Source organism: Denticeps clupeoides, chromosome 17, assembly GCF_900700375.1.
Source record: "Denticeps clupeoides chromosome 17, fDenClu1.1, whole genome shotgun sequence".
NCBI lineage: Eukaryota > Metazoa > Chordata > Actinopteri > Clupeiformes > Denticipitidae > Denticeps > Denticeps clupeoides.
Genome location: NC_041723.1, coordinates 16,508,677 through 16,534,840, shown reverse-complemented (window position 1 = coordinate 16,534,840; position 26,164 = coordinate 16,508,677). Strand labels below are relative to the sequence as shown.

General features: G+C 45.0%; 1 protein-coding gene across 1 annotated transcript in view; it reads right to left on the bottom strand.

Moving 5' to 3' along the window:
• roraa (RAR-related orphan receptor A, paralog a) overlaps window positions 1-17,816 on the bottom strand; it is a 183,880-nt gene extending 166,064 nt beyond the window's left edge. Inside the window, exon 1 of the mRNA XM_028958158.1 lies at window positions 17,488-17,816. Coding sequence (XP_028813991.1) covers window positions 17,488-17,641 — 154 coding nt within the window. The 5' untranslated portion in view covers window positions 17,642-17,816. The remainder of the gene's footprint in view (window positions 1-17,487) is intronic.
• Window positions 17,817-26,164: the final 8,348 nt, after the last annotated feature.

The following is a 26,164-nucleotide window of genomic DNA, read 5'->3' as shown; positions in this document are numbered from 1 at the left end:
CCATCTTCAGTTGCATCCCTGCAAGCTGCAACATTATGCAACATATCTAGAAACAAGGGCTGCACAACTAAATACACCCATCTCACCACAACTCCGACACGCAACGCAAAAGAAAAGGAGCCACATCTGGGAAAAGGAGCAGCTTCCCATATTTGTATTGCAACTTTTGCTTCCTCCTTCTTCTTCTCCTTCTTTGTGTGAACTCTGCTCGCTGTTAGACTGAAAGCCGGTCATAAATTTGCAGATATATAAGCTCCGTGCCTCTTTGGGGAACGTCCTCTTGGAGCAGTAGAAGGTTCCCCAGCCTGCACTGTACTCCCAGCTTATCCATTGTTTGTGTCTGACAAGCTGCTCCCACGAATCAGACGGCCTGTTATATCAAATTCACTGTAATAACCTCCGCCCTACTTTCAAGGAGGGAAAAATGAGGGGGGGTGAGAGAGAGAGAGAGAGAGAGAGAGGGTTGAGGTGGGAAGATGGGAGAAGTTGGAGGGAGAGAAAGAGCGAGAGGAGACTTCCAAGGACGCGAGCAACTTCCTAATGGAGTCTCTGGGAGAGGAGTCGGGAAGGACAAACGCTCCGGACGCATGGCCCCTCAATTCTCCTGAGGTCAAAGGTCAAGAACGACTTTACACTTTTGTTTTTTGCATTGCCTTAAATTCTTTCTGGGGCAATAATGATATAACTGCCAGCTTGATAGAAATCCCGTCATAAATTATAATTCCCAGCTGAAATATTTTGCTTGCCCTGACTCCGTCTAGCATGGGGGATTTATTGCAAAGGCTATGAAGTGAAAGCTTTTTGTGACAATCGTTCACTAAAACAATTAAAAACCTCTTGCTTCTGTCTAGTCTCAAAACTGCTCAGCCACGGCCCCATTCCTGTTTAAACCCTGATGGTGCACGACTGGGGGTCCGTTACGGCTCACAAAACCCCACAGGGCCCATAAAGCCGCACGATTCTGAGGGTTCAGTGTGCACACAAGACACCTTGAGAGTCTGTGGTCATTGTTGATTGGTTCAGGGTAGGGGTGTGACGGTCTTCTGAATGTACATTTCAGTTCAGGCCAGGATTTTCGGTCATGGTTCAGATTATCTCCTCTTTACTGCTGAACACAAGTGACCAAGTCACCAGCAGCTCTATCCACATATTCGAAAGTCATTCTGGCATAGACCTGTCTTGTGAAATCAGAACGATGTCCTGTGACTCCTTTACTGTGAGTCCTTTACTCCCCTCAGGCCATGGAGCTTCTGTCCCCTGGGTCTGTCCCCTTCTCTCTTCTTTCCTTGTATATCTTTAGTAGAATTGAAGCACGTCTACAGTAGTCTACAGGCATGTGATTAATTCTGATGTTAACAGCATGTAACGTATATATATGCCTCATTCTCTCATGTTCACTCTTATTAATTCCATGTTTGCAGAAATAACTGTTCAGAAATAGCAATGTTTTCATAAAATAACCAGTTGCCACTGTTTTATACATTTACTGATGTAATGATGGTGCAAATGTAAGGTCGCTACAAGAAAAATAGACAGAGCGGCTTCAGATGTCAAGGTTTCAGTGAATACTGGTAAACATTAATGGTTGGTTTATGCAAGGGCCAGCTCAAATTGTAGTTAGTGCAGGTTAATAAATACATTTTAATACAATGTAGCCTACGTTTTATGTGTAATGTGGACTAATCCAGCTTGAAATTAACATAGAAATGCTGAAATGGTTGCATTTCAGCACCCTAACCATCATACGAATCATGCAGTACATTAATATAAAGTAATTAATTACGGCAGGTTCCAATTACATATGCGAACACCTGTACTGGCATGTTATGAAAGGCCCCCTATTTGAAAATTTCACTTTCTGAGATTATTTAACATTAAGGACTCTGAAGGACCAGTGGGCTCGTTTTATTTTTTCCGGAAAAAAATGCAGACACGACTTCCTGTGTGCACCCAACATTGTTGTTGGTGAATGGTGTTGATGACACCATTTCCACAAATGCCCGCTTACTTCTATAGGCCACTCTCCTCCTCGTCCCGCCTCTCTCCTCCTCAACTAATGCTAATATAAAAGCAAAAAAAAAAAAAAACACTTCAAGTCAGGGGACCTTTAAGAGTAACTCTGGTAGTTTCAACAGATAGTGTTTGGAGTGGTTCATATGGAACTGTCTGGATAATATAATGTATTTATATATTATTTAAAACACTACATAAATAATATGAATAACAATATGAATGTTGCTTATTCTAACCAGAATGCAGCACCTTATTTACCTCAGAGATAAGCGATGTCTGTTTTGCGGTTGCGGTCTCTGGCTTTGACAATGCCTTCTCCATATGCTTACAGGCTACATCAAGCAAGTGTCCTCAGGCTTGATTGGTAAACCATCAAGTTTTAGTTGATAGTGAAACAAATGACAGACGCTTGGGCCCCTTGGCGAGCCGCAGAGCGGGCAGGACAGCAAAGACGGAGCGGCCTGACGAAAGCTCGGCCAAGTCGAGCTGGAGGGTGGTAAAAAGGCCCGTCCTCCTCAAACAACCGCAGCCTCCTTTTCAAAGGGCCCCTGCCACCACCAGCGGCTCCTCATCAAGCCACACCGGGGGCCAGTTTGGGCCCAACGGGGGCAATAGACGGGGGGGGGGGGGGGTGGCAGGCTGGCTGGCCGGCCCTGTGTCCGCGATGGCGAGTGGGTTGGGGGGGGGGGGGGGTGACGTAGACCCCAGCGGGGCCCTCCAAGCGGAGACAAGGCCGCACGGCTGAGGCCGTTTCAATTCCCAGCCCAACTGTCACTGCTGGCACGGGCCGCGGTCCCTTCAAGCACATAATCTGTGCTCGCGTGGCCGTTAACCACTTCCACAGAGCCCGCCCTCCCCTCCAGCCTCCTGCCGTACACACGCCGCATTTCAGCGCTTCCATCCTATAAGAGAGCAGACAAAAGGAACCCCAAGTTGTGTTTATTCCTTGCAAAAATACCCCCGCGCCGCCTTGTCTCTCCTCGGTCCCGTCCTGCCTCCAACCGCGCTGCTCAGATCGTGGCTATAAATAAGCTAATTACACACGAATAAGAAAAAAATCGATATACAACTTGTTTAACACACAAAATAAGACATTTGCGACAAAACAAGCTGTTAAGAACAAGCTCACCAGCACTGAAACGTAATCGTAATCTGGGAGCGGGCTGCAAGGCATCTCAGTAGTGCCATCTTCGCAAAGTCATTCATTTCAGCCCAACTGCAGAGGTTCTGACCCCCAATGACGGAGCGATAATGTCCCTCGGCTGCAGGTGAGGAGGGGACCGTGTGGAAAGAAGATGGGGGGGGGGGGGGGAATGGCCGCCACACCAGGCTCAGCCATCTCCTTTAATTGGGTAAAACAAAGTAATTTGAGAGCGGCGCAGGGGGCAGGGGGGGCTAAATGACAGGACAGAAGGTCAGCGCTTCCCGAGCGCGCCGACGGAACGCCGTCCGCCGGCATGCCCAGCATGCTTTTGAGTTGATATTGAGATCTATTATGCCGCAGCCTTTCGCCATCTGCCTCAGTGAGACGCGCCCGACCGTAGCCCCGCTACCGCGCTGCGTCTGCCACGGAGCCACAAAAGGTGTGTGATTCTACGCTCCATGCTAACGTAGCCCCGGTTCAGGCCGCGGGCTCGTTCCGTATTCACGAGTGCTGGACACGTATCGTACCGATCCTACGTGGTGGTCTCCATTGCATCGTTTCTCAAGTTGCACTTACATTTAAGACAAAGATATGAAAACATGTGTTTTTGGGATGGTTGGGAGTCACAGTACAAAAGGGGTCTGTGGTACAACAACACCCTCAAGGGTGTAACACACTCGCCTATGAACCAGAAGACCAGGTTCAAGTCCCACTTACTACCATTGTGTCCCTGAGCAAGACACTTAACCCCGAGTGTCCCTGGTCGACCGCTGGTCACATGACTGCAGTCGGAGCAGCTTGTAGTTACTTTTATGTCTGAACATACTTCTCAAACCTGCCATTCACACTCCTGCCCACTCGCACAAACGCCTTTCCTTCTCCCTCTTTCAGACATGTGATTAATCGTGAATGTGACTCTTCTCCCGCGGGAATCCCATGAGAATCCTGTGGCCCATGGGATTCCCCCAAAAATTGTCAGCCTCTAACCATCATTATAGACTGACATGCTGCTTTCACTCCCAGACACGCCTGGGCTTGTGGCACTGTTGTCCATTCTATGACAAAACGACACTTTTCATCAAATTATAAAAATTTATAGTTGTGTTTTTTTTCCATATTGTGATTTGGCCCAGACCTAACCACAAGGTTCACCCCACTCCACTTCTCCAACAACAGTGATACTTTTGAAATGATTTTTGAAAGCCCACCAGTGTATAAACTGATCAAGAAAATGTGCTGCTAGATGTTGGCAGGAATGTCACAATAAAATATTTGTAATCGTGTATAATGCAGCTCCTTCCTATTATTACTTCTGTCACACAATATACCCTAATATAACAGCACATGTATATAATAATATTTAATAGTCATGAGACTGTCTACCATTGCTAGGACGAATATGTGTGTTTATGTCTACTATATGTAATTGTAATTATATTATAATTAGTAGAATTATAATTATGTAAATATGTAATATGTAGTTATTATTAGATGTAATGTTACCTTTATTAACCTTTATCTCTTAGTAAGTTGTATGGGCTTTGCGATTTCAGATATTGTATAGCTGATAGATGTTTTGTTGTATTGAAGATTAGTTTTTTATAATGTAGTCAAATGTACTTGACTACAGATGACAGTAATTATCACTTGTCAGCACTGAGACAAGCTCCTCGCAGTGGGAGTGGAATATTTTTTCAATACCACCATGTTTTGATGACATGTTAGACGCGGGTTTTCTGTTCCTTCTAAAGATGCCCCTATAAAAGTGTGTTTCGGGTCATGTGGCACAATGTCTTAGGTCATTAGTCACAGGGCTGCAGAATCAGCACTTCTTGCAAATAACAGTTGCAATTTGACGTTTCAGCATGAAAAATGACATCTTAGATGATCAAGACTGTCTCCATAATGATCATACCAATAAATGCTAAATGCACAACACTTAGGGTCTCAACACACGGCATCATGGGAGCAGATGTCCCAGCTTACAATTTTCTGCACATTCTTGGAGTGACTGAGCCTCTAAGTGCTTTCAACAAAAAAAAAATATGAAGGAAAATGCCATAATATACCTTTAATTTTACATATTTATGTGTGCTAAATCAGCTAAAGTCTATAACTCTAAAGCTATGTCCTTTTTTCAAAAAAACTGAAAGGGAATTAAGACTCTGGGTTTATATGAAGGTAAAGGACTGAAGTCCTCAGTGTGTGTGTGTGTGTGAGTGTGTGTGCCATTACGCTGGCTATCTTGTCTGTGTAGGTTTTATTCCCAGGTGCTGCGGATGCACGGATCAGGAGACGGGAGTGGCTCTGGGCTGTGTTGGCACAACTCTCCAGCGGATAATCTTTTAATGTGTCCCTGCATTTGCATTGACTGGTGGAATCGCTCACCTATCAGAGGGTCCGCTTCAAAGGGACCACTGGTGTGCCACACTAGGCCAGTGCCACTGGGCACAGTCGGGTGTTATCAGTCTGATTTGGGACACGGCCATCAATCTTCCCCGTCCGCCGTCCTGTGTGGAATCGCACCACCTTGCAGAAACTCGCACTAATGACCGGCCGCGGTTTTCATGGAGTGTCTCTTATATGCCACTTGGCTGAACTGAACAGTCTGCAGAAGCAAGGGAAATAAATATGTCGAGTTTGGGCACCGCTGACATTTTCAATTTTCCGTCCCAGGGGACTTTTTGCATACATATCAGCATATCGTACCGTAACACAGGCCCACTGGAATACACTTCCTTGTTATTTGATCTGCTTCACGGTGCGAAAGTGATAGCAAACCATATATACGTAGCAGCGCGCAACTGTCAAAGCGGAGCTTCCTGCATGACAACGTCAGTGACGCGTCCACGTCAGTAGGGCCTGCATATTAGCATAATCATCGCGATTATTAATTTAGTGATTGCGGTTTTCAATTACGGCCCTGTTGCAGAGGATTGATCCTGAACGCAGCCTCCCACTCCACCTCCGTGTCGAGGGACGGAGCCGCACAGACCATCTGCCGTCAGTCCATGGAATAAATAAAAAAAAGCCCGCCGCTTTTTATTTATCTCCCTTTTCCCGCCGCGGACTGATATGCCACGCTGCGCAGTGAACGCCGGGTCCCCGGGCCACTAGGAGGCAGAGAGCGGGGGTCCGAGCCCCAGCGCTGACACCTCTCCAGCATGTTCATCCAATCCGGGACACTGAAAGGCACTTTGTCCAATTAGAACTGTGCGCCGAATCTCCACCTGTCCCTGACAGAGATGAAGTGGGTCTTCGCGAAGACGCTGTGGCACCCAGCCAGGTACGAGCGTCCAAAACAACGGAGCCGCAGTGGCCGGCAATTAATGAGCCGCCCGAGCTAAATGCACATTGACAGATAACGAACATTCGCTCCATCAATTTAAATGGTTGCTGGTGGCGGCAACAAGCCCAGGATGTTTCGGGGGGGACGATGTTTCGGGGACATGAGTGACGACACAGATGACAGGTCTGCACAAAAAAAAGCGTCCAGGCCACATCATCGCCACACCGGACCACTTCACTCAACTTCACTTAATTCTTGTACGATGGCACCATGTGCTGTGGACAACAAGACCAAAAGAGACAGAGAGAGAGAGAGAGAGGGAGCGAGAGAGAGAGGGGGACATGTGATTCAGACTGGACTGTAGGACAGCTGGAGAAGAGTTTTTTTTTTTTCTCTTTTACAGGCCTTACCTCATCTTCCTGCCTCATTAAGCCTTGTTACTCTCTCTCTCTCTCTCTCTCTCTCTCTCTCTCATTCTGTTTACCCCACCAGTGTTTCTTAACAGACGTCTCCACAATGGAGTAGGTGTTGAAAATGCAGCGCGGAACATTCAGTCGGAAAAGCTGCAGAGTTAATATTCAGTGAAGTCTCAGGAATCGGCGCGAGACAAAATCACAGGAGCGCGGGATTTCGAGCCAGATTGCATAACGCCCGGCTTTTCAGCCAAACCCCTTCTGCCTGTACCCGCCTCTGCCGGATAATCACTTCAGAGAGCCGAATAAAAAAAAAAAACGAAAATAAATAATATTAATGAGCGTTACAGTGCAGCGTTCAAGTTCGTCTGAAAAGCAAATTCAGGGCTCCTCCGCGACTACATCCAGATTAGTCACGTTACATGCACCCCGGTTCTGATCCGAGCCCCACCAACCCCCCCCATGCACACCCCGATCTGGCTCAGAGCGAGATCTCTGGTGGCGCTTCACCAAACGCTCCCTCCGGTGCGCCCGTACACTCCGCCGCTGTTTAGTGCTTGATTAAAGGTGTTTAAAATCTAAAATTGAATTAATGCTCAGACTGGGAGTCGATTTATCGAAACAACAATGCGGTCGGAGCCGCAGGCGCCGCTGGAAGATTCTCCCACTGCCAACCAGCCAGTCAGAAGAGAGCCAGAGATCCCCATTTTCTTATTTATGCATGTCTATTTCAGTCTGGCATTAAAAAATTGCCTTTTAATAACCTGACATAGGGTTAATTATAGCCTCTCGACTAGTGCATTAGGCCAAAATAAAGTGGAAAATATTGATAGATCAGCCTGATAAACATGTGCCAGGCGATGTGGGAATAATTGGTGCCTAAAACATGGGTTTGGGGGGGTATAGGCAGCTTTTTCATCAATGCCACCGATTGTAGATGTTCTGACTTGGGGGCTCAATACAATAAATTCGCATCATGTATGATCCCAATTGGACTTTATGGGAAATCTGTTTGTTCCTAATTAGAAAAGAAATGTGAACATGAAATGACAAATACACCAGATAACAAAAGCCTTGCCTGGAATAATCTGCCCACTTCATTAATACAGAGCAGTTCTCGAGTATCGTGCCGTAGTGCTATAGAGATTAAACAGTGGCCAGAAAGACAAGTAGTGCAACATTCACACAATGCGGCGTCACGGCTCCCAACAATGTGCCGTATTTTTCAGTACACTGAATTTAGTCATTTTGACATCGTCTGAGGTTCTAGTGTTAGAAATCACATAACAGCGAACCAAAGCCACACTTTTACAAAGCCTGTTCTAAAATTCTGTTTTATTCATTTTAATTGAAAAATGTTTAGGAACTGAAAACCAGAACAAATTTGATCAGGCCAGTAAGCACGTGTCAGCCAACACCCAACAGTGTCACTCGCCCGGTGACAAATTCAGACAGACGCAATGATCAACTCGCAGTCCTCTGTATAACGCACTCCCTTAGTGGCATCCCACGCCTATCGTGGCCTTTAATGAAAAATACAGTTCCGTGTTTCTCAAAGTTAACGTGAAGGTCAGCAAGGACCTTCGCTCAGTCCTGGGACAATGGCTGCGCGTCTCCCTCCAACTACAGCAAGATATTTAAATAAGGGTGAGCTAATAGATTCACATCCGAAGTGATTCGACATGATTAATACATATGGGTATTGTTTAACCACTCTGGTCCACTGGTCTGTAGTAATTGGTCGGGTGTAAAAAAAGCTGGAGAAAAAGGTCCCAATATTAATAATTAGTCGCATGGATCACTGCTGGAGACGAAAAAAAAAAAAATCCGTCCAAGCTCGCAAGATTTTAATCAAAGACTGAAAATAGTCGCTGATTGTAATCTGCACTTGGAAGTCACCGGGGGTGTTGAAGGAATCCAACTAGGCAGAGCGTGGAGCTAATTTGATTAAGCACACACCATACCTGAAGGGAAAGGATCGCTATCTTTTAAAAAAAAACTTTTCATAATTCATGAGATTAAGTTTCGCTTGTTGGCCAAATATAAATAATCAAATAAATTTGGATCATGCTAATTATTAAACACGGCTTATCTCTGCATCGCCAAAACTTCTTGCCTGTATCGAGCATCAAAATAAAATTAGAGGACTAGAGTGGCTTCTTTTCTTATCAAAGTCACTCAAAGACAAAGTGAGGCGCTCGGAACCACTGACTTGGTGGGAATAATGCGTGTGATGTGCACCGTGTCCCGTGAAACCCAGAAAATTCTAATTTGACACGTAGAGCAGGTTGCAGGTTTGCTCCGGGATAAATAAATTTGCTTCTTACTTTGCTTCTTACTTTATACTTACTTTATAAATGCAACAAATGTGCCATCATATACATACATTTGTTTAATTTGTTTCACATTTGTGATGTGATGTTGCACATATTAAAAACCATATATATATGTGCAACATCACATGACCACCTTGATCAATGTAAAGGAACAGGAATGCTAAGGACCAGAACGATCGTATCTGGAACTGTATGAATCAAATATTGAAATTGATTTTTAAAAACTGCCAAACCATCAAAAATATAACTTGGTCTTGGTGTCCATAATAAACATTTTAAAATTGTACTTGGTAATGTGGCTTTCGGCCGAGTCAAGCAATGGACTAATACAAATTCTCTTATTCATAAGACACACATAAACACAAAACACATGTTGCTGGGGCCTAAACAAGAATTCCAAGTGGTCTCTGAGGACAACGAAAACATCAAGTCAAGTTCAGGAAATAGCCTTCTTTTTCATGTCCCTCCTCTGTTGCCATACTGGCTTTTTACGAGTGTGGTGAACAAGGCTCGTAAAGGGCATTTTAAGATGAAAAGCAGACACTGCAGAACACACTCGCCATGCAGTTGGGGACAAACTAAATTACTAATACTGGGTCTCAAGATGGACACACTGCAAGGCAGGTCCAAGCTCAGATCAGACCAAGCTCATCTTTTACGGTCATATAACAGTAAACGAACAATAGAAGTTGAACAGTTGTAGTTTCAAATTGTATTGCATTGCCATACAAACAAAGTCACCACTGTGCTGTTTTAGCAGATACATTAAATTGACAGCCCTGCATTAGAGAACTCAAGACTAACTGCTGGTGGGTGATAAAAAGTTGCTCTCTACATTTATGCAGATGTTCCATCCTCAACAGACATTTCCAGCTACCAGAGTCGTTTAAAACATGAACAACATCTGGACAGAATTTTTGATAAAGTTTATGTTGTTTTAATGGACAAAGCTATTGCCTGCTATCAAAGACGTGATCCCCACATTTTTGAAAGGAAGTGTATGTTTCTTATGACAGCATGGACAATCCAACATGACATGATATGCAGCCCTTACTTAGTTTGCAGTGTGGAGTATAGGAATATGATGGTGGCCTCTTTGGATTTTCGGGGAGTTTGTGAAATTAGCCATTTTAACTGGATTTCTATGTTCTCTCCTCCTTCTGTGTTCAGTTGCCACCACGGAGAAGAAAAAACAAACCATGACGCCACTGTAATGCTTTGCTGGTGTGCCATGTGAAGGTCACACCTTGCTGTATTGTGCACAAAGCCAAGAATGTAAAACTCTGACCCTGGAATCTCTCTCAAAACTGATAAATCCTCCCAAAAAGGGTAATGCCTACTCTCGCTACCATAGCAGAGCAAAGTTCATCATCAGGGACACTTCTCATCCTGGTTGGTAATATATATTTTTTAAACTTCTGCCTTCATGTCACTCAAAACCCATACTGCTGAAGAGTTTCTTTCCAAAAGCCAATCAGTATATGAACAACAATTCAAAAAGATTAAATCATGATATTAATACATATTTTTTCCTAGGAAAATTACTTGAACTACAATTTTTTATTTTATTCATTATGTGATGAGAAAGCTGTTTACCACAGAAATGTATGTGTTCTTGATATTTTTTAATGTTAATGTTTGCACACAAAACAGCCAATGTTGTAGCATTAAAAAGGAAAGATATTTGGGTGAGCATATCAGCATTCATCCATCTAACCAAAAGTTTCCCCATGTGCTCAATTACCCAACCTGTGCCTGACTATACGAAGTGTAAAAAAGTCCAAGGCTGGTTATTCCTTTTTATAGCTGCCGCTGTGCTGATCACATGTTAAACTTTTTCACAGAAGGCAAGCACGAGTTCAAATTGTAAAAGAAACCCTAAATGATCCACTGTAATGCATGAGGTGTGATGTCACAGCTTGCAGTTTAAAAAAAGTGTATTAGGCCATAAATGTCTCTTAACACAGCATGGCCTGTTGGTGGCCACTTCCCCAGCTGCTGAGGACCCATTCCTGCCTCTGGAAGTTCCTCAGAAATGTTCCCCAAGAACCAAAGTCATGGCACCATTGTATCTCCCATGATGCAGTTCATCAGAGGCCCATTTTGCATGCAAGCAGCAGACCGTCAGGCCTCCCAGTACACCATACAGACCTAGTTGGGTCACTGTGTGCTACATTAAATTTAGAGTCCTTTAAAGGCCTCCAATAATGCATCTGGAGTATTTCCGTTCATTACTATTTAAAATGCCCATCTCAGATATTAACTTCTGTAAATGGGACATAGATCTAAGCTGTACCCCCCCCCCACCGGAGATTTCGAATCAGATCTGCTGCCTGTCACCAGCTGAGGCCCTGTCTGCCAGCCCCAGTTGAACCGCTGGTGAGCTGCTCTCCAAAATAAACCGTCCCAGATGAATAAAACTTTTCGAGGAAAGGAGTCAAAGCATCGCTTCGGCTCGGTTTTACGGTGACAGAGACGGTATAGCTATACCACGTCTAATCTAAAGTAGACGTCACTTCTCCAACCAGGCTTTATATATGGGACGCCGCAGACAAATGCAGTGCCACTTTCAACATTTACAAATGTCACCTCATCATAAGGCTCACACTCGTTCAGCATCTTAATTGAGTCTCTCAAGTAGCATTTTGATTTTGGACAGACCTTTGCTTGTGACCTGTAAACTGGAAGCAAATGATTGAACCTCAGAAAAAGGAAAAAGAATCAACCGATGGCGGCTTTACTGAAGCCTCGCGACAGTGCGGGAGGTGGGTGAAAAACGCCTCTCCAGAGCAGAGCGATTACCACGTACGTGAAGACTCATCGTCCGTTTCTGTACAGAGCTGCGACTGACAGGCTACTCCACACGGAGAAAAGCATGTTACAGATCCATATGATAAAACTCCACGCGTCCCTGGGAAAGAGACGTCATTTATTTAGGCCGAGGCCGTGGTGCATTAGGGGGCACTGACAGAAAGCAGGCGGGATCTAGATCCATACGTGCAAGCTGCAGCTCCAGCCTGGCGGCAGTGATCCATTAACAGGCGGGGTGGAAGGCGAGTCTGCACGAGAGCGGCCGCGGTGAGCACAGTGGGGGACGCCGGTTGGAGTCCTAATAAAGGCAAATGAAAACGCATTTTTGATGTCTGCATGGAGGGAAGCGAGAGACCTGCATTAAACAATTACAGCTCAGGTCCTGAGGCTGGAGGCTACAACACTCACACCAATGCACCTGAGATCCACGCTTTCAAAAGTTTAGGGTCATCTAGAAATGTGCTCATTTTTGGTAGAAAACAATATTAACTATTTAATATCCATTAAAACAATATTAACTTAAATTCATCCTGAAATACTGTTTTCACTAACGCAAGTCTATTGCAAGGTCCTTTCCTCATTATAAGGCCACTTTGCTATGATCTTGGTACATTTTTTAAAAAACGTTGCCCCGAAACTTCAACCTACACATTTTTTTGTCTAACTTTCTCAATGAGTATTCCCCATTCATTTCTTTTCATATGGGAAGTGCACATGTATTATTTATTATGCATTTATAAATGCATTTTTTATATATATATATATATATATATATATATATATATATATAGAGAGAGAGAGAGAGAGAGAGAGAGAGAGAGAGAGAGAGAGAGAGAGAGAGAGCAAATAAAAGTGGCTTTTCAAATAAAGTGTATGCTGTCATATCTTGGGCAAAGCCATTCTGATGATAAGGAAGCATTTGCATAAGGCATTGGACGTTTGCATTGGACGTATAGCCGCACTATCAATGGTGGTTGTGTAACGTGTACCTCACAGTGGACTTTGAATTAAGGTCATCCAAGACGGGGAAAAAGTGTTTAACGTATTGATTGTTCCTACAGGACTTGCCTAAATGGTTACATCGACATACAAGTAATTGAGGCTCCGGGGGAAGATTAAGAAAACAGCTCTGTCAGTGTTTGTCTTGGCGAAAACCTGTTGGATTTGGTCAACACGTCTATTTGTGTTACCGATAAACACGGCTGAGGACACACCTTAATCCAGCACATTAAAGATGCGACATGGTGTGTTCTGAGACAAAGATGCTGTATCAACAGCAGAAGCATGTGACACACACACACAAATCCCAGGATGTGCATCCTATAGCAGCGGTGTTACTCTCTGTCTGACTCCATGAAGTTCACAGACTAAAAAAAAAGAAGAAAAATCTCTAGAATTTGAACATGCCACATGTTCCTTACACACTTCTGCATCACCCAGCTCATCCGTCTTCTGTCGGCGAAGGGTCGGCGGTCACATGCCTCCACTCCGGCCCCCCAGCACCCCATACAAAACAGCGCTGGATGCGGTGATTGAAAAGTCTACAACAAGGTGTACAAAAGGCCACCTACAAACCATCCCCCTGTACTCCGTACCGACACTGACTGGACGCTGACGAACTTCAACGTTTAATGTGGTATAATTAGGAATACAGGGCAAAGACGGTTAAACAAACTGACTTCACATCCTATGAACATGAAGGTCAATGTCATCGCCATTCATCTACATTCAGACTTTTTCTAGATGTGCCCTTTTAAACCTTATTTAAAAGTAAGTCTTCTCAACGTGAAAGCGTAAGCCCATCTCCTCTCTCACTGCCTCCTTAACTCAGTAGTGTTGTCCAGGTCGTTCTCCATCGATCAATCTATCAATCAATCAATCCTTCACAACCGTTCTCAACGGAGCAGCGGCGCGGGAATTGTAGTATCACAACGCAGGGGTTACGATTCAATACATCCGGTAATCTAGTTTTAAGATGAGTATAGTGGTACGAATAAACCATCACCACGCGCATACAGAAGCTCAGCAGCATGTTCAAGTCCAGGTAAACGTGTTCACTACATGCAAATGTCAAACCTGTCACGGCGCCGCGGTGCAGGAATGGACGCATTCGCACAAACAGGGACATTTAAACAGGGACATACAGATTAAGGAGCCGACAGGGAAGAAACGACATTTAAATCGGCTCACACAATCAGGATGAACAAAACGCAGCGAAGCTCCGGCCCGAGTCGCGGAGCCGGAATGCCCCTCCGGAGACAGTCCATGACAAAGCTGGCTTTAATAAATGCAATCCTGCCAGGCCTAAGCACCATGTCATGGTTCCTGTTAATCGAGTAAAGTGTTTTTTTATTCAAAAAGAGTTATTGTGGTTTTAAAAGTTGATACAATCTCGCAAAACAAAATGTAGAGACGTTTTAATCAATGGCCCTACATGGTAGCTGTAGTACACTTTGTGTGGCGTTGTAGAACCCGTCTGGCCTTCACTGAAGAAGGGAAAACTGAACTGACTGTCATTGCGAAACACGGCACACGGTGACGCAACGAAACGTGACCTCTGCTATTTAACCATCCCCCTTGGTGAGCAGCGGGCAGCCATGACAGGGAGCAGTGTGCTTTTCCTCAGTGGCACCGTGGCGGTTGGGGATTCGAACCGGCAACCTTCTGGTCACCTCCGTTTCCCTACCCGCCAGGCCACCACCGCCCCACTACGTTGTAGAGGTGTCAGCAGCTATAAAACCAGCAAATAATGAATGCCAAATGGCTCGGTTTGGTGTCTCTAATATAGTGGCCAGTGAGTGCATTCAACGCCACTCCATCAAAAAGCAAACATGGTTGTGGTTAACAGATAGGCGGGACCATCTGGTCGTGATGGCCGTAATGAGGGAATGATCCCCCGCCCCCTAAATAAAGTCACCCGCACTAACGAGAGTCAATCACCCCAGCGTCATGTGACACATTTCGCCCCGCCGCACTGACAGACCAAAAATATTGTCGCCTGCCGAGCCAACGCACATGTAATTGCAGCGTAGCGCCCCGCAGATGGCTGGCCAGACGTCTTTCCGCCCGTCTCCCGTGCGGTGGGGAAATTCAATTAGGCCGGGAGTTTGAACGAGCCCGTCGCCAGCCTCCGAGACGGGCGGTCATTACGCCGAGCCGACCACGGGGCGAGGAACACAAACGAGGTGTAATTACGAGGCTACGGCTACGCGGCCCTAAATCTCCCAGCTTTCGGCACCATAAGCGCCATCGCTTTCCAGAACCTTCCCCACGATCTCGGAAGCTGCTTTCTGACCATACGGGGCTCTCGGATGGAGTAAGCCTTTAATACTTCTGCGGTGTTACTGTCCAAACGGTGAAACAAACTAAAGTCGTTACGGGGAGACCCCAAGATAACAATAAAAGTGGAATTTTTTTTTTCACAGAGCGACTTAACACCGCAATTCTGCAAACGATCCACACGTCGGGAACGAGACCCGAAAATGCCAGCACACCGCCCATGCAACACGACCATATTCTCCCCATGTTACAGCGCAATAATGCGAACGTTATTAGAACGTTGAACAGGAAGTGTAGCTGAGTATGATATGGACCTCGGATCAGTAATCACTACTGGTACCATTAGTGCCAGTTCTTATGTAAAATGGGTCCGCGCCAGGCCTTGTTACGAGTAGAAGCCGCACACTCACACACACACACACACACACACACATATAACAAGTGTATTATCAAAACCAGCTTTGAGGCTCTAGATTTAGCTAATCTGCTAAACAAGCGGGGTTGTGAAACTGTGTTTGGGGCGAAGGGGTCCCAAGGATTGCGTAGTTTTTATAACTTTTTTGTTGAATGCAAAACAGGAGTCAACAAAACAATTTTAATAACAATTATGATCGATAACTATTATATAAAACAGTGTGGAATTCGGGAATACATTCACTTGTACTGAGTGAGTGGATAAGTGCAGAGGGTCGGCGGACTGGTTTTCAGGCCTGTCCCACTGAACACGTCCTTTCTTTATCGGCCCCTGGCGCATTACATAACAGGAGCGGGGCGTTCTTTTTTCCTGCCTTTTCCCTTCCAGATGCATTTTAATCCTATGCAGAAATGGGTGGGGGTGAATATGGGTCAGCAGGTTAGGAGTGTCTGGGAGCCAGACTTCTTCTTTTTTTTTCTCTCTCTCTCTCTCACTCTCTCTTTAAGGAGCAGACGGAGATCAACTTAAGAAAGGAAAAAAAAAAGAGAGAGAGAAATGCCTGCATAGTTGCCTGCACACTATTACATAACCGGGAAGAAAGGCTAACAAAACACTTGCTCACGGATCTCAACTCTGCTCACATTTGTTCCCAGGCGAGGAATATTGTGGGGTGGGGTGGGGGGGGTGGTGGTCTCTGTGAGGTCCTGCACAGGCTGAAAAGGATATCCAGCGACCCCCCCCCCCCCCACCACCACCACCTCTCTCTCTCTCTCTCTCTCAGAGCTCCACTGTTTATGGCTAAAGTTGTTACATAACCAGCTTACATTCCACATTCACCATATCAGGCTCTAAATATACCCTCCCGCCATCAGCCGCGCGCTCGCGACGCCCTTATAATAAAAAAAAGACATTTCTTTTTACATTTTTTTTATTATTATTTTAACACTGTTGTGTCAAGCAGAGCTGTGTGTGTGTGTGTGTGTGTGCGTCTGAACTTGCACGAGCTGAGTCTGGAGGGGGGTGTGGCTTAATACTGTCTGTACTGTAAAACACCGACTACGCGCAATCAGCGCCTTTTTATTCCTTCGCGTGGCCATTAAAGCGCGTTTATATGTTTTTTTTTTTTTTTTTTAGCGTGACAGCGTGTCCAGTGTGGCAGATATCGGCGTGAAATCCCCCTCCTTTCCCCCCCGTTAACCGGCTGTCAGCGGCAACGTGTGAGCAGTCGAGCCTGCCTTATTATTTTAGCATAAAAAAAATCATAAAATAATAACGGGGGGTTGGGGGGGTTAAGTGGTCGCGCAGCGAAGGCGCAACTCGCGTTCCCACTTTTCCCCGAACTTCCATTAAAGAACCCTGAGAAATGAACCCGAACCGACGGCCACGTATTTCTAGATATAAATAAATATACATTTTTACAATGATTTCCCGCATTAAAAAACGCCGAGCGGCGCGGCGACGCGGGCCGCTTCTCTGCAGTTTATGTAATGCCTGATTTGGGATCTTTTGATTCATTCGCGGCGCGCAGCCGATCGCACCGCATCGGTCGGGATCCGCCGGTCGCGCGTTCGAGACGCGCCGCCGGCGCGAAAAACGGACCCACGCGCGTCGCCCGCGGGAATAAAACGCGCCGCGCGTGTGCGTGTGCGTGCGTGCGTGCGCGCGTCTCCGATTATCGATCGGCGCGTCAAGTTGTCCCGCGCTCCGGGTTTCACTTTGAAGTTTGACACCTCGCCTGCGCGCCTGCATCGCGACCCCCGGGTCGGAACGAACTCGCCCCTTCTTACCTCGGTTGGTGCTGGAGCAGCTCTGCCTTCGAACGGGCGCTTGGTGCTCGGCTTTCCGGAGCGTCTCCAGGTTGACCGGGGTTTCCCTGACCGGGGTAGCCGGCTCCGAGGCGCTGTTGCCCGGGTCGCTCGCTGGATCTGGGGGGGACTCCATGTTGTATGTCGGGTATTTTTTTTTTTTCTTGAAGAGACCGCTGCTGTCGCACGACGGCTGTCTGTCACCCCGGCGGCTACGAGACGTCGCCCAGGCTGCGGATTTTTTTTAGGCAGAACTCAGAAATGTGAAAAGGCGAGTGTTGGGTGCTGGAAGTGGGTGTGTGGGTCTGATTGTCCACTGGCAGCGCTAGAGAGGAGCTCCGCTCGCACACACACACACACACACACACACACACGCGGAGAAGGGAGAGCTTGTCAATAGCCGAGGAATGGATGTGGAGAACTGAGCTGCACACAGGAGGGAGAGATGGGCTTCTCACGTCTCACCACGACGACGAATTGATCATTATTCCAACACCATGCAAATCATGCCGCATATATTCACTTCTGCGTATGTCACGTAACCAATGATAAATCATAAGGTCATAAAAAAAACAGATAAATAGATTTATACAGAATGGCTCATGACCTATAACAATCATCTCTATTTTCCTTTGCTCTCCATAGAACATGGCCAAATCCAATTATACCAGTTATCATCGTCGTTATGAACAGCAAAGTAATTTTAAAAAGCACAATTATCAAGATCACGGTGAGTTTTCATATCGGTCACTGAAAAAATCCCAATTTCCAGAATCACCTCCAGTAATATGAACAACAAAACGTTTCGCATTCCTCAAAAGGAACTTTTTGTAAAAAGAACCAAAACGGCATCAATATTCCACTTTGTTTTCTAATAAATTGTGATTTGTAGGCCTATAGGCACATGTAGGATTAGGATTGGGATTAGGATTAGGATTAGGGCGCATTGGATGGCGCTTTATCGGGTTAAATCTTTGCTGTTGCTGTGACCAGTGTTGGTTGAAGGGGCTTCATCAGATCGGGGATCTTCATCCCGGACACCATCAGGTTCCTCCCTGACGAGCCACGTGATTTGACCCGCGAGCTCGAGCTCTCCCGTAGATTAAGTTGGTCTGAACCGTGACCGACTCCAGCAGCTGATCGCGGCTCCCGGGGCCTGCGCGCCGCTCTCTCCCCAACTTTCGGCGCTTTTTATTATTTTAATTCTCTCTTTTTTACTTCATAAAGCTTTTTTTTTTTTTTTTTTTTTTGCCCGTTCCGGACGCCACGCCTCCCGCACGTGACCGGCCGCGTGGCGCGGCGCCAGAGCCCCGCCCCTCCGGAGCGGCGCACGTGGACTTCGGCGTGGCGGCGCGCGCGCCCCTTCAGCGAAGACGCGTAACGTCCGTTTACGATCGTTACGTAACCGACCAACGTGAAAGCGGCCGGGGACTCGAGTTCAGTCGGTAGTATTTAGAGGCGCGTTTTCATCAAGTTATCTGAAATGTCGTAAAAAAAAAAATCCTATACAGAATAGAATATTCGGTGTCTTTTCCATTGCCACACCAGATCTAGGGACTTTACTTATGAAGAAACAGCAACATTCATAATCCGCAGTATCCATAAGCAATGGGCATTTTTCACAGTTACTAACCTTCTGCTGCAGGCGTCAGGAAGGCCACTGTGTAAAGTAAAACGTAAAAAAATACTCTGTCACATTTTAGCATTGACGTAATGTACATTAACAGGTTACAGCGGGTTTACATTACAGCAGTGCTAAAATATTAGGTGTGAAGTTTAGCCAGTGTTCTCTTTTTACAGTGTACACCTGAGACACCCAACCAGCCACAATACTGTACAGGCGCCTATAGCTCATCCAGACCAAATAAAAATTAATAAAACCAAGGCAAACGTTGCCAACAGTAGGATAAACCGTGAAGTCAGATGTACACTGCTGACCACCTTTCTATATTTCTTTACATGTGTGCTGTGACCTCACAGACAGTGAAGTGAAGTTTTAGAGCGCAGGTTGAGGATAACTGCAAGTAAACTTTACACATCTAAAAAAATGTTCCTGGGGTACCTGGTACGGTAACCTAAATGAAAAACGAATATATGAAATTAATATGAGTGTATGAAACATTTAACATTTTCATAACACAAAGACAAATTATGCCAGTTTATTTAGAATAGCTTCAAGAGTTATTGAAGGAATCTGATTCCAACAACATCAAAAACGGAAACACATTTTAACTGAGGTTGTTACATATTCAGATATTAAACAAGTTAGTTATATAAATAACCATAAATGAAAGTATAAAAGTAAAATCTTTCACCCTATAAATGGAACTGCTGGGATTTTCAGGCCAGCATTGCTGAATTGATGACTGTAAAAGTTGCATTGCCTTCATGCATATTACAATAATTTCACATATTTCTCCACTCTTCTGAGGAATGGAAACCGTTGAATGCAAAAAGCTGAATGCAAAAGCTATTTGTCACAAATAGGAATAAACGATCAAATTAAATTATGCACCAAGAAAATGATGAATGGCCTGATGATGCTGCGGTCAAACACCCATTCCTTAAATCGTCAAAGGTTGTGACCCAAAGAACACATTACCTGCTTTGAATCATGGACATGGCAGAAGTCTGTTTTACATGCTCGGCCGAAGACAGACGACATTACCAACTGCCCCAAATACCACCATTTTTGCTACTTTTGTGCTCTATCCCAAAACGGTAATATTTTCATGATTCACATTTCAAGACAGTAACAGCCTTGAGCGCTCGGCAAGCTCAGCCAAGGCAGTGCTTGGAAGATCAATGTCGGGGTGTGAACCAGCCAGAACCTTGAACTCATTCGTGGAGGCTGAATAAAAAGGGTCAGTTTGACTGAGCTTGACCTCTGTGTCAAACAATGCTGGCCATAGCATGGAGTATTGAGCTGGTAAAGACCTGTTTATACCTCTTTTCTTACAGGATACAACCAATGGCCTGCATTTTATAACCTCTGTTCACTATTATACTTTTTTATTTTTTATCCAAAGCTAATTATTAAAAGATTATAAAAGGGAGTGGCATAATTTTGTCTTGCGAGCCCTCTTCAAATTCTGGTGTGGACGTTTTGATGCCCTCTGCAGATGCACAAATTGCAAACCAACCGCTTGGTCATCAGTCAGCTGTTCCTGGCTCGCCGTTCAGAAGTCTTTCACACCGTGTTTACACTCAAAATGGCCCCCAGCCAAAAGAGATCTCAAATCAAACTTCAAACCACAGCCAGACTTCAAGGGCTTTCGCTTTCATACCATAAAATGCAGCCACCTCATTTGAACAATGAGAAATCGAGCTTGACATGCAGAGCAACGTTTCTTTTATTCTGTTTATTTCAAGGAGAAAATAAAAAACTACTGTTCATTGTGCACGTCCTTGCAAGATGACAGTGGATGTTATGCCAGTTAGTGAATGAACAGAATCAGAATGGCCCCTAATCATGTAAAAAAATTACTCACATTTTATATACATAAACTTATATATGTATGTTAAGATTTGTAATCAATAACCAAGATGAAGTTTGCTCTGTTTAAATCTGAAACCAAAGTAACTGCATGTCCACCAGAAACAAGTCGGCATTTTAATCAACCAATCACTTTGATTCCGCCGAGCCACAGGCTCTTTGCGCATGTCCTCCAAAAATACGGCAAACACTGACCATGGTTCCACCCGGGTCCACCAATCCAATGATTAGAAAAACAACACTCTGTTAACACTGCAGCTAGAGCAGAGTGACACTGAAACCACTCATGTAGGACAAGCCCCTCAAAGACTCTGAGCGAATAAACCTTAATTTCTTTGTATATAATTTGTGTAAAATTTGGATCAATTGCTTATTTTCATATGTTTCACCAGCAAACAGGATTAACAATGTCAAACGAATTAAACCATGTGCAAATATGACATTGAAAGTGACACACTTTAAGTGTTGGGACAGTTTAAAAAATGGTTCTACATAAATAAATGGAATTTGTAAAGTCAAGGTAGTACTATTTTATTTAAGCTTGCCCATGCTTACAGCTTCAATATGTGTTCATCACGAAACCTCTAGAAACAAACTTTCTTTTTTGTACACAGTGTACTCTCACAGCCCTTTATATAATGAGCATTAGCTCACAGCACTGATCAAACAGAAAAATCCTATCATCTAAAATTAGGGCCAGCGGAAAAAGGCACGTTGTCGTGAACTTGACTTTCCTGGCTGCTCCTTGTCCCTGTTCCAGACCGGAGTTTTGATGTTGCCCTGATTGCCTGATTGTGGACATTTGTCTTCACGTGTTTAAATGTATCCTGATGTGTCATGTCCGTGTCCCGGTCACTGATGTTTCAACACTGTTCTGTACCACTGCGTCACTGTGTTCACATCTGTGTATTTCGGATTTTGTAATCACTTTGTCAAGTTTGATCATCGTACTGAATTCAATCTGCTCTCCATATGTTAGCGCTTACAGAGCTAATGCTGTAGAGTAGCTTTTCAAAACAAATCAATAAAAAAAACAATCATATGAGTGTCCTATTTTATGATATTGTATGAATAACATGTTATCTTCTCGGTGTCATAACGCACTGTCCCACTGTGAAAATGAAGTCAAGGCCCTCTCTGCCAGACGTGTCCACGGGTGAGACAGTTTTCAACAGGGACCACAGCGTGGTCATTATCAGCCATGTAAAAAGTGCTTTTTGTCCATGACATTGAGAAGGTTGCCAATTTTAAAATTCCAACTACTTTGGCTGCAGCGTAAAAATAGGTTTGTTATGTAGGGTATGTACTTTATAAAGCCGCTTCAGACTGTGTACATTGTCATCTGTGACAAATTTCCTATTTCTGCGCTGCTACCCAGCTGAGATATGAAAGACAAGGTTGTAGGCCTGTAATGAGGGCAGTTTCTCAAATTCATCATAGGATAACATCTTCAGATGATGAGCAAAAATAACTAAATGCCACTGACGTGAAAAGATCCTTTAATTGTAAGGAAATTGGGGCTATAGAAAAGGTTGTTTCAGAAGCCGCTAGTTACACTGTTACACTGAACAATGTGGCAATAATCTTTTTTTACAACATACTCCTGTGAGTAGGTCCCATTAAGTCAGTTCTCAAGCATGATGGATGGAAAATAACACACAGTTAGTGAAACTGAAGTGATTGTCAGTGTGATACATAGCAGCACAGCACACCATGACACAACAAAATGTGTCCTCTGCCTTTAACCATCACCCTTTGGTGAGAAGAGGGCAGCCATGAAAGGCGCCCAGGGAGCAGTGTGTGGGGACGAGACTTTGCTCGGTGGCACCAGCAACCGCCAACCTTCCGTTTACAGGGTGCTAGGCTACCACTGCCCCAGTTAGTTTAGTTAGTTCTCGTTCACCTGTCGAATTTGAGTAATTCCATGAACAAGTCTGAAAAATTCAAATGTAAAAAATCGAGCTCCATTCCCTTGGCTGGTATCGCTGGTTGGTCTCTGTACGAAGCCTGTGCTGCTTCCATGCATCACTTGAACATGTCCAGGTGCCGCTGCTGCTGGATGTGGGGCAGGAAGGTGCGTGAAGGGTGCACAGGTGTGTCTCATTGTCTGGGTCCAGCTGGCCCACAACCTCAAGGGAGGTAGGTGAACAATGCGTGGAACACTTGTGCACACATCCATCCAGGCCCTCAGCCATGTTGACTGATTAATACTATACAGGTTTTAATAAGTATATAACATGGCTACAGTGCATTGACCAGAATATAACTAACTGAAATGATTATTACATGTATGACTATGAGCCTGAATCAGATGAACCTGTGTTCACTGCAGATACATTAAAATACATATTATACAACTTTGTGTTTTAGATTATCCTATCAATGGTTCTATTAGCTGATCATCCACATCAATCAGTGCGTTGATCAGAATGAAATCACTGCAGTCAATAAAATTGATAAAAATGTTTCCTTCTTAGGAATAGCAAACTTGACCCTTAATGAATAACTTAATGCCCTTAATGCACTATACTTAACCCTGAGTGTCTCCAGGGGGACTCTCCCTGTAACTACTGATTGTTAGTAGTTCTGGATAAGGGCGTCTGATAAATGCCATGAATGTAAATACAAAATAATCAGATTGACTTTCTGTTGTAAAAACCAGACGTTTCTGCAGTTCATGAGCATCCCTTCTTGGTTACTGAGTCCAACTGAGCCTTCATTTGGACCACTATTGAGCTACATATTGTAGTCTAGTGGGTAAGACAATTAACCTACTGATTGTAAGTTCCTCTGGATAAGGGTGTCTGATAAATGTTGCAAATATAAATTAAAATACACCTTTCCCACAGCAAGCGCATATGAGCATAATTCCCTCGACCCACAAAGACTGAAAACTTTGGGGCAGTGGTAGCCTAGCGGTTAAGGAAGCGGACCCATAATCAGAACCGCCAAGGCGCCAGTGAGCAAAGCTCCATCCCCACACTGCTCCCCAGTTGCCTGTCATGGCTGCCCACTGCTCACCAAAGGTGATGGTTAAATACAGATGACACATTTTGTTGTGAACCTTGTGCTGTGCTGCAATGTTTCACAATCATTTAACTTTCACTTTGATCTCTTAATCACTTTATCATTATTACTCAAGAATGGGGTCCATGAATTTGAGCAATTCAGACATTCGGTTCATAACTTGGAAACAATTCTCTTTCAAAGGCATCAGTAACCCTAGACTTTTTCCCAGTTCGTAAAATGCATTATTAATTGCAATCCCTCTCCTGTCTGTTTTTAAGCAGATGAATTTAAATTTACAGCAATAAAAATTCAGCTTGAGCGCTTGTTTATGGGTTCTTTGCTGCGAGCAAGCTGACGCCATTGGGAGGAACACAAGCTGAAGAGCTTTGATAGAAACGTGCTGAAACTGTTGTGACTGCAGGTAAGTGTTTAGACACAGAGGTTCATCATTAATGTAAGAGACGCCGGGAAGTGTGTTGTTTTAAATGATTCACACCGCACGCTTGCCTTGCTCCTGAGAGACGCCCTTTTGCCCAGAAACAGACTCATTTCCGTAACTCACCGTACCTCGGAACGTTTTCGACGGCACACAGAACAACGTTGCTAATTGCAGCAATAATTACAGGTACAGCAGAGGAGCAACTTGATGAGCAGAGACTCTGTGGCCTCCTTTTGTGCGGCGAAATTAAGCCCAATTTAAAATTACCAGGCAAGACGCTGGATTTAACTGGGAAAGGGGCAGCGGCGGACGCTGGCGGTCGCTCTGCCATGTTTGTGCATTTGCGAGTGGATAATTACCTCCCTGCATGACATTTTGCTGCACAAAAGCTGAGCGGGAATGGAACAGTGGGAGCATCGTGGGCAGCCACATTCTCACAGCGGGTTTAAATGTCACCAGGCGCGATAAAACATGGGTACAAGCCACTCCGACTCCTGTGTACCGTTGACACGAGCAGGTGTGATCACGGTTCTACAGTCAGACTGTGCTATTAGACTCTGACCAATAGGAGTTTACCAGAACCAGAAAAGGTTTAAGACAGGGGGCAGTGGTGGCCTAGCAGGATAGTAAGTGGTCAGAAGGTTGACGGTCCCCACACACTGCTCCCAGGCCACTTTCACGGCTGCCCACTGCTCAGGGATATGGTTAAATGCAGAGGACACATTTCGTTGTGTCACTGTGTGCTGTGCTGCAGTGCTTTAACTTTTTAACATGTGAGGTGCTTTTTTTCAGTCTGGCGCTAGTCTGAGGCTTGTTCACTAGTGTAAGGTCAAAGGCGTCCTCAGGATTTACATAAATAAATAGATAAAACAGGAAAGAAGCACCATCTTCATTATGTGATCTGTTGGGGGGTGAGGGTTTAAATCATCTTCCAATTTTAGCCTCTGCTTACAGAGACTTCTTGGAGACATTTAGTTTCTCTTCTTCAAGATGGACATAACTACCAAGCGATTCTTTTTTGTATAATCCAGAGGAAAATTTTCAACTTACACAAGCAGACAAACCATGCGCTGCACTTGACGTCCTTTACGGTGCTGGCACACGTGTGTCCCATTCGGTGGGAGTCAGTGATTCAACCTCACGATCATGAAAGGGCCAAGTTGCTGTGGGACAACAATAAGGGACATCTGAGATCAGAAGTGTGGCCTTAAGAGGTTGAGGTGTCACCTTAGTACTCATGGAGGAAAGGTGTTTCCACTAAAAGAGCCACTAAGATGAGGCCGTGTGCCCCTCTTTTTCTCAATCTCCAGAAATACACTGACCCTCTGACCCACTGCGTTTCTAACCCCACCGACCTCAACTCGGACCAAAATCCCTTCGTCAAGTTCAAACGCTGCATGAGGGAGGGGAAAACTGGAGCACTGAGCAGAACCAAGGCTCCTTTCCCCTCCCCTTTCTGCTCCTCCACCTTCCCGCCCATCCATCCGTCCAGCCGTCTCCGTGTTTAAACCTGAGAGGCGACGGCAAGGACAAGTCTGATGCCGGCGCTTTAATTCCTGAGTTATGATGAATTGCGGCCGCCGCGGTGGACCGGAGCATGGTCAGGATGCAGCGGATGAGAGGCGGCTGGCGCTACGCGCCTGGCCCTGCGTTTAAAGATGATTGATTAAGCTGACACCGGCTCGGGAGTGCACCACCGCTCTACTTTTCTCCCT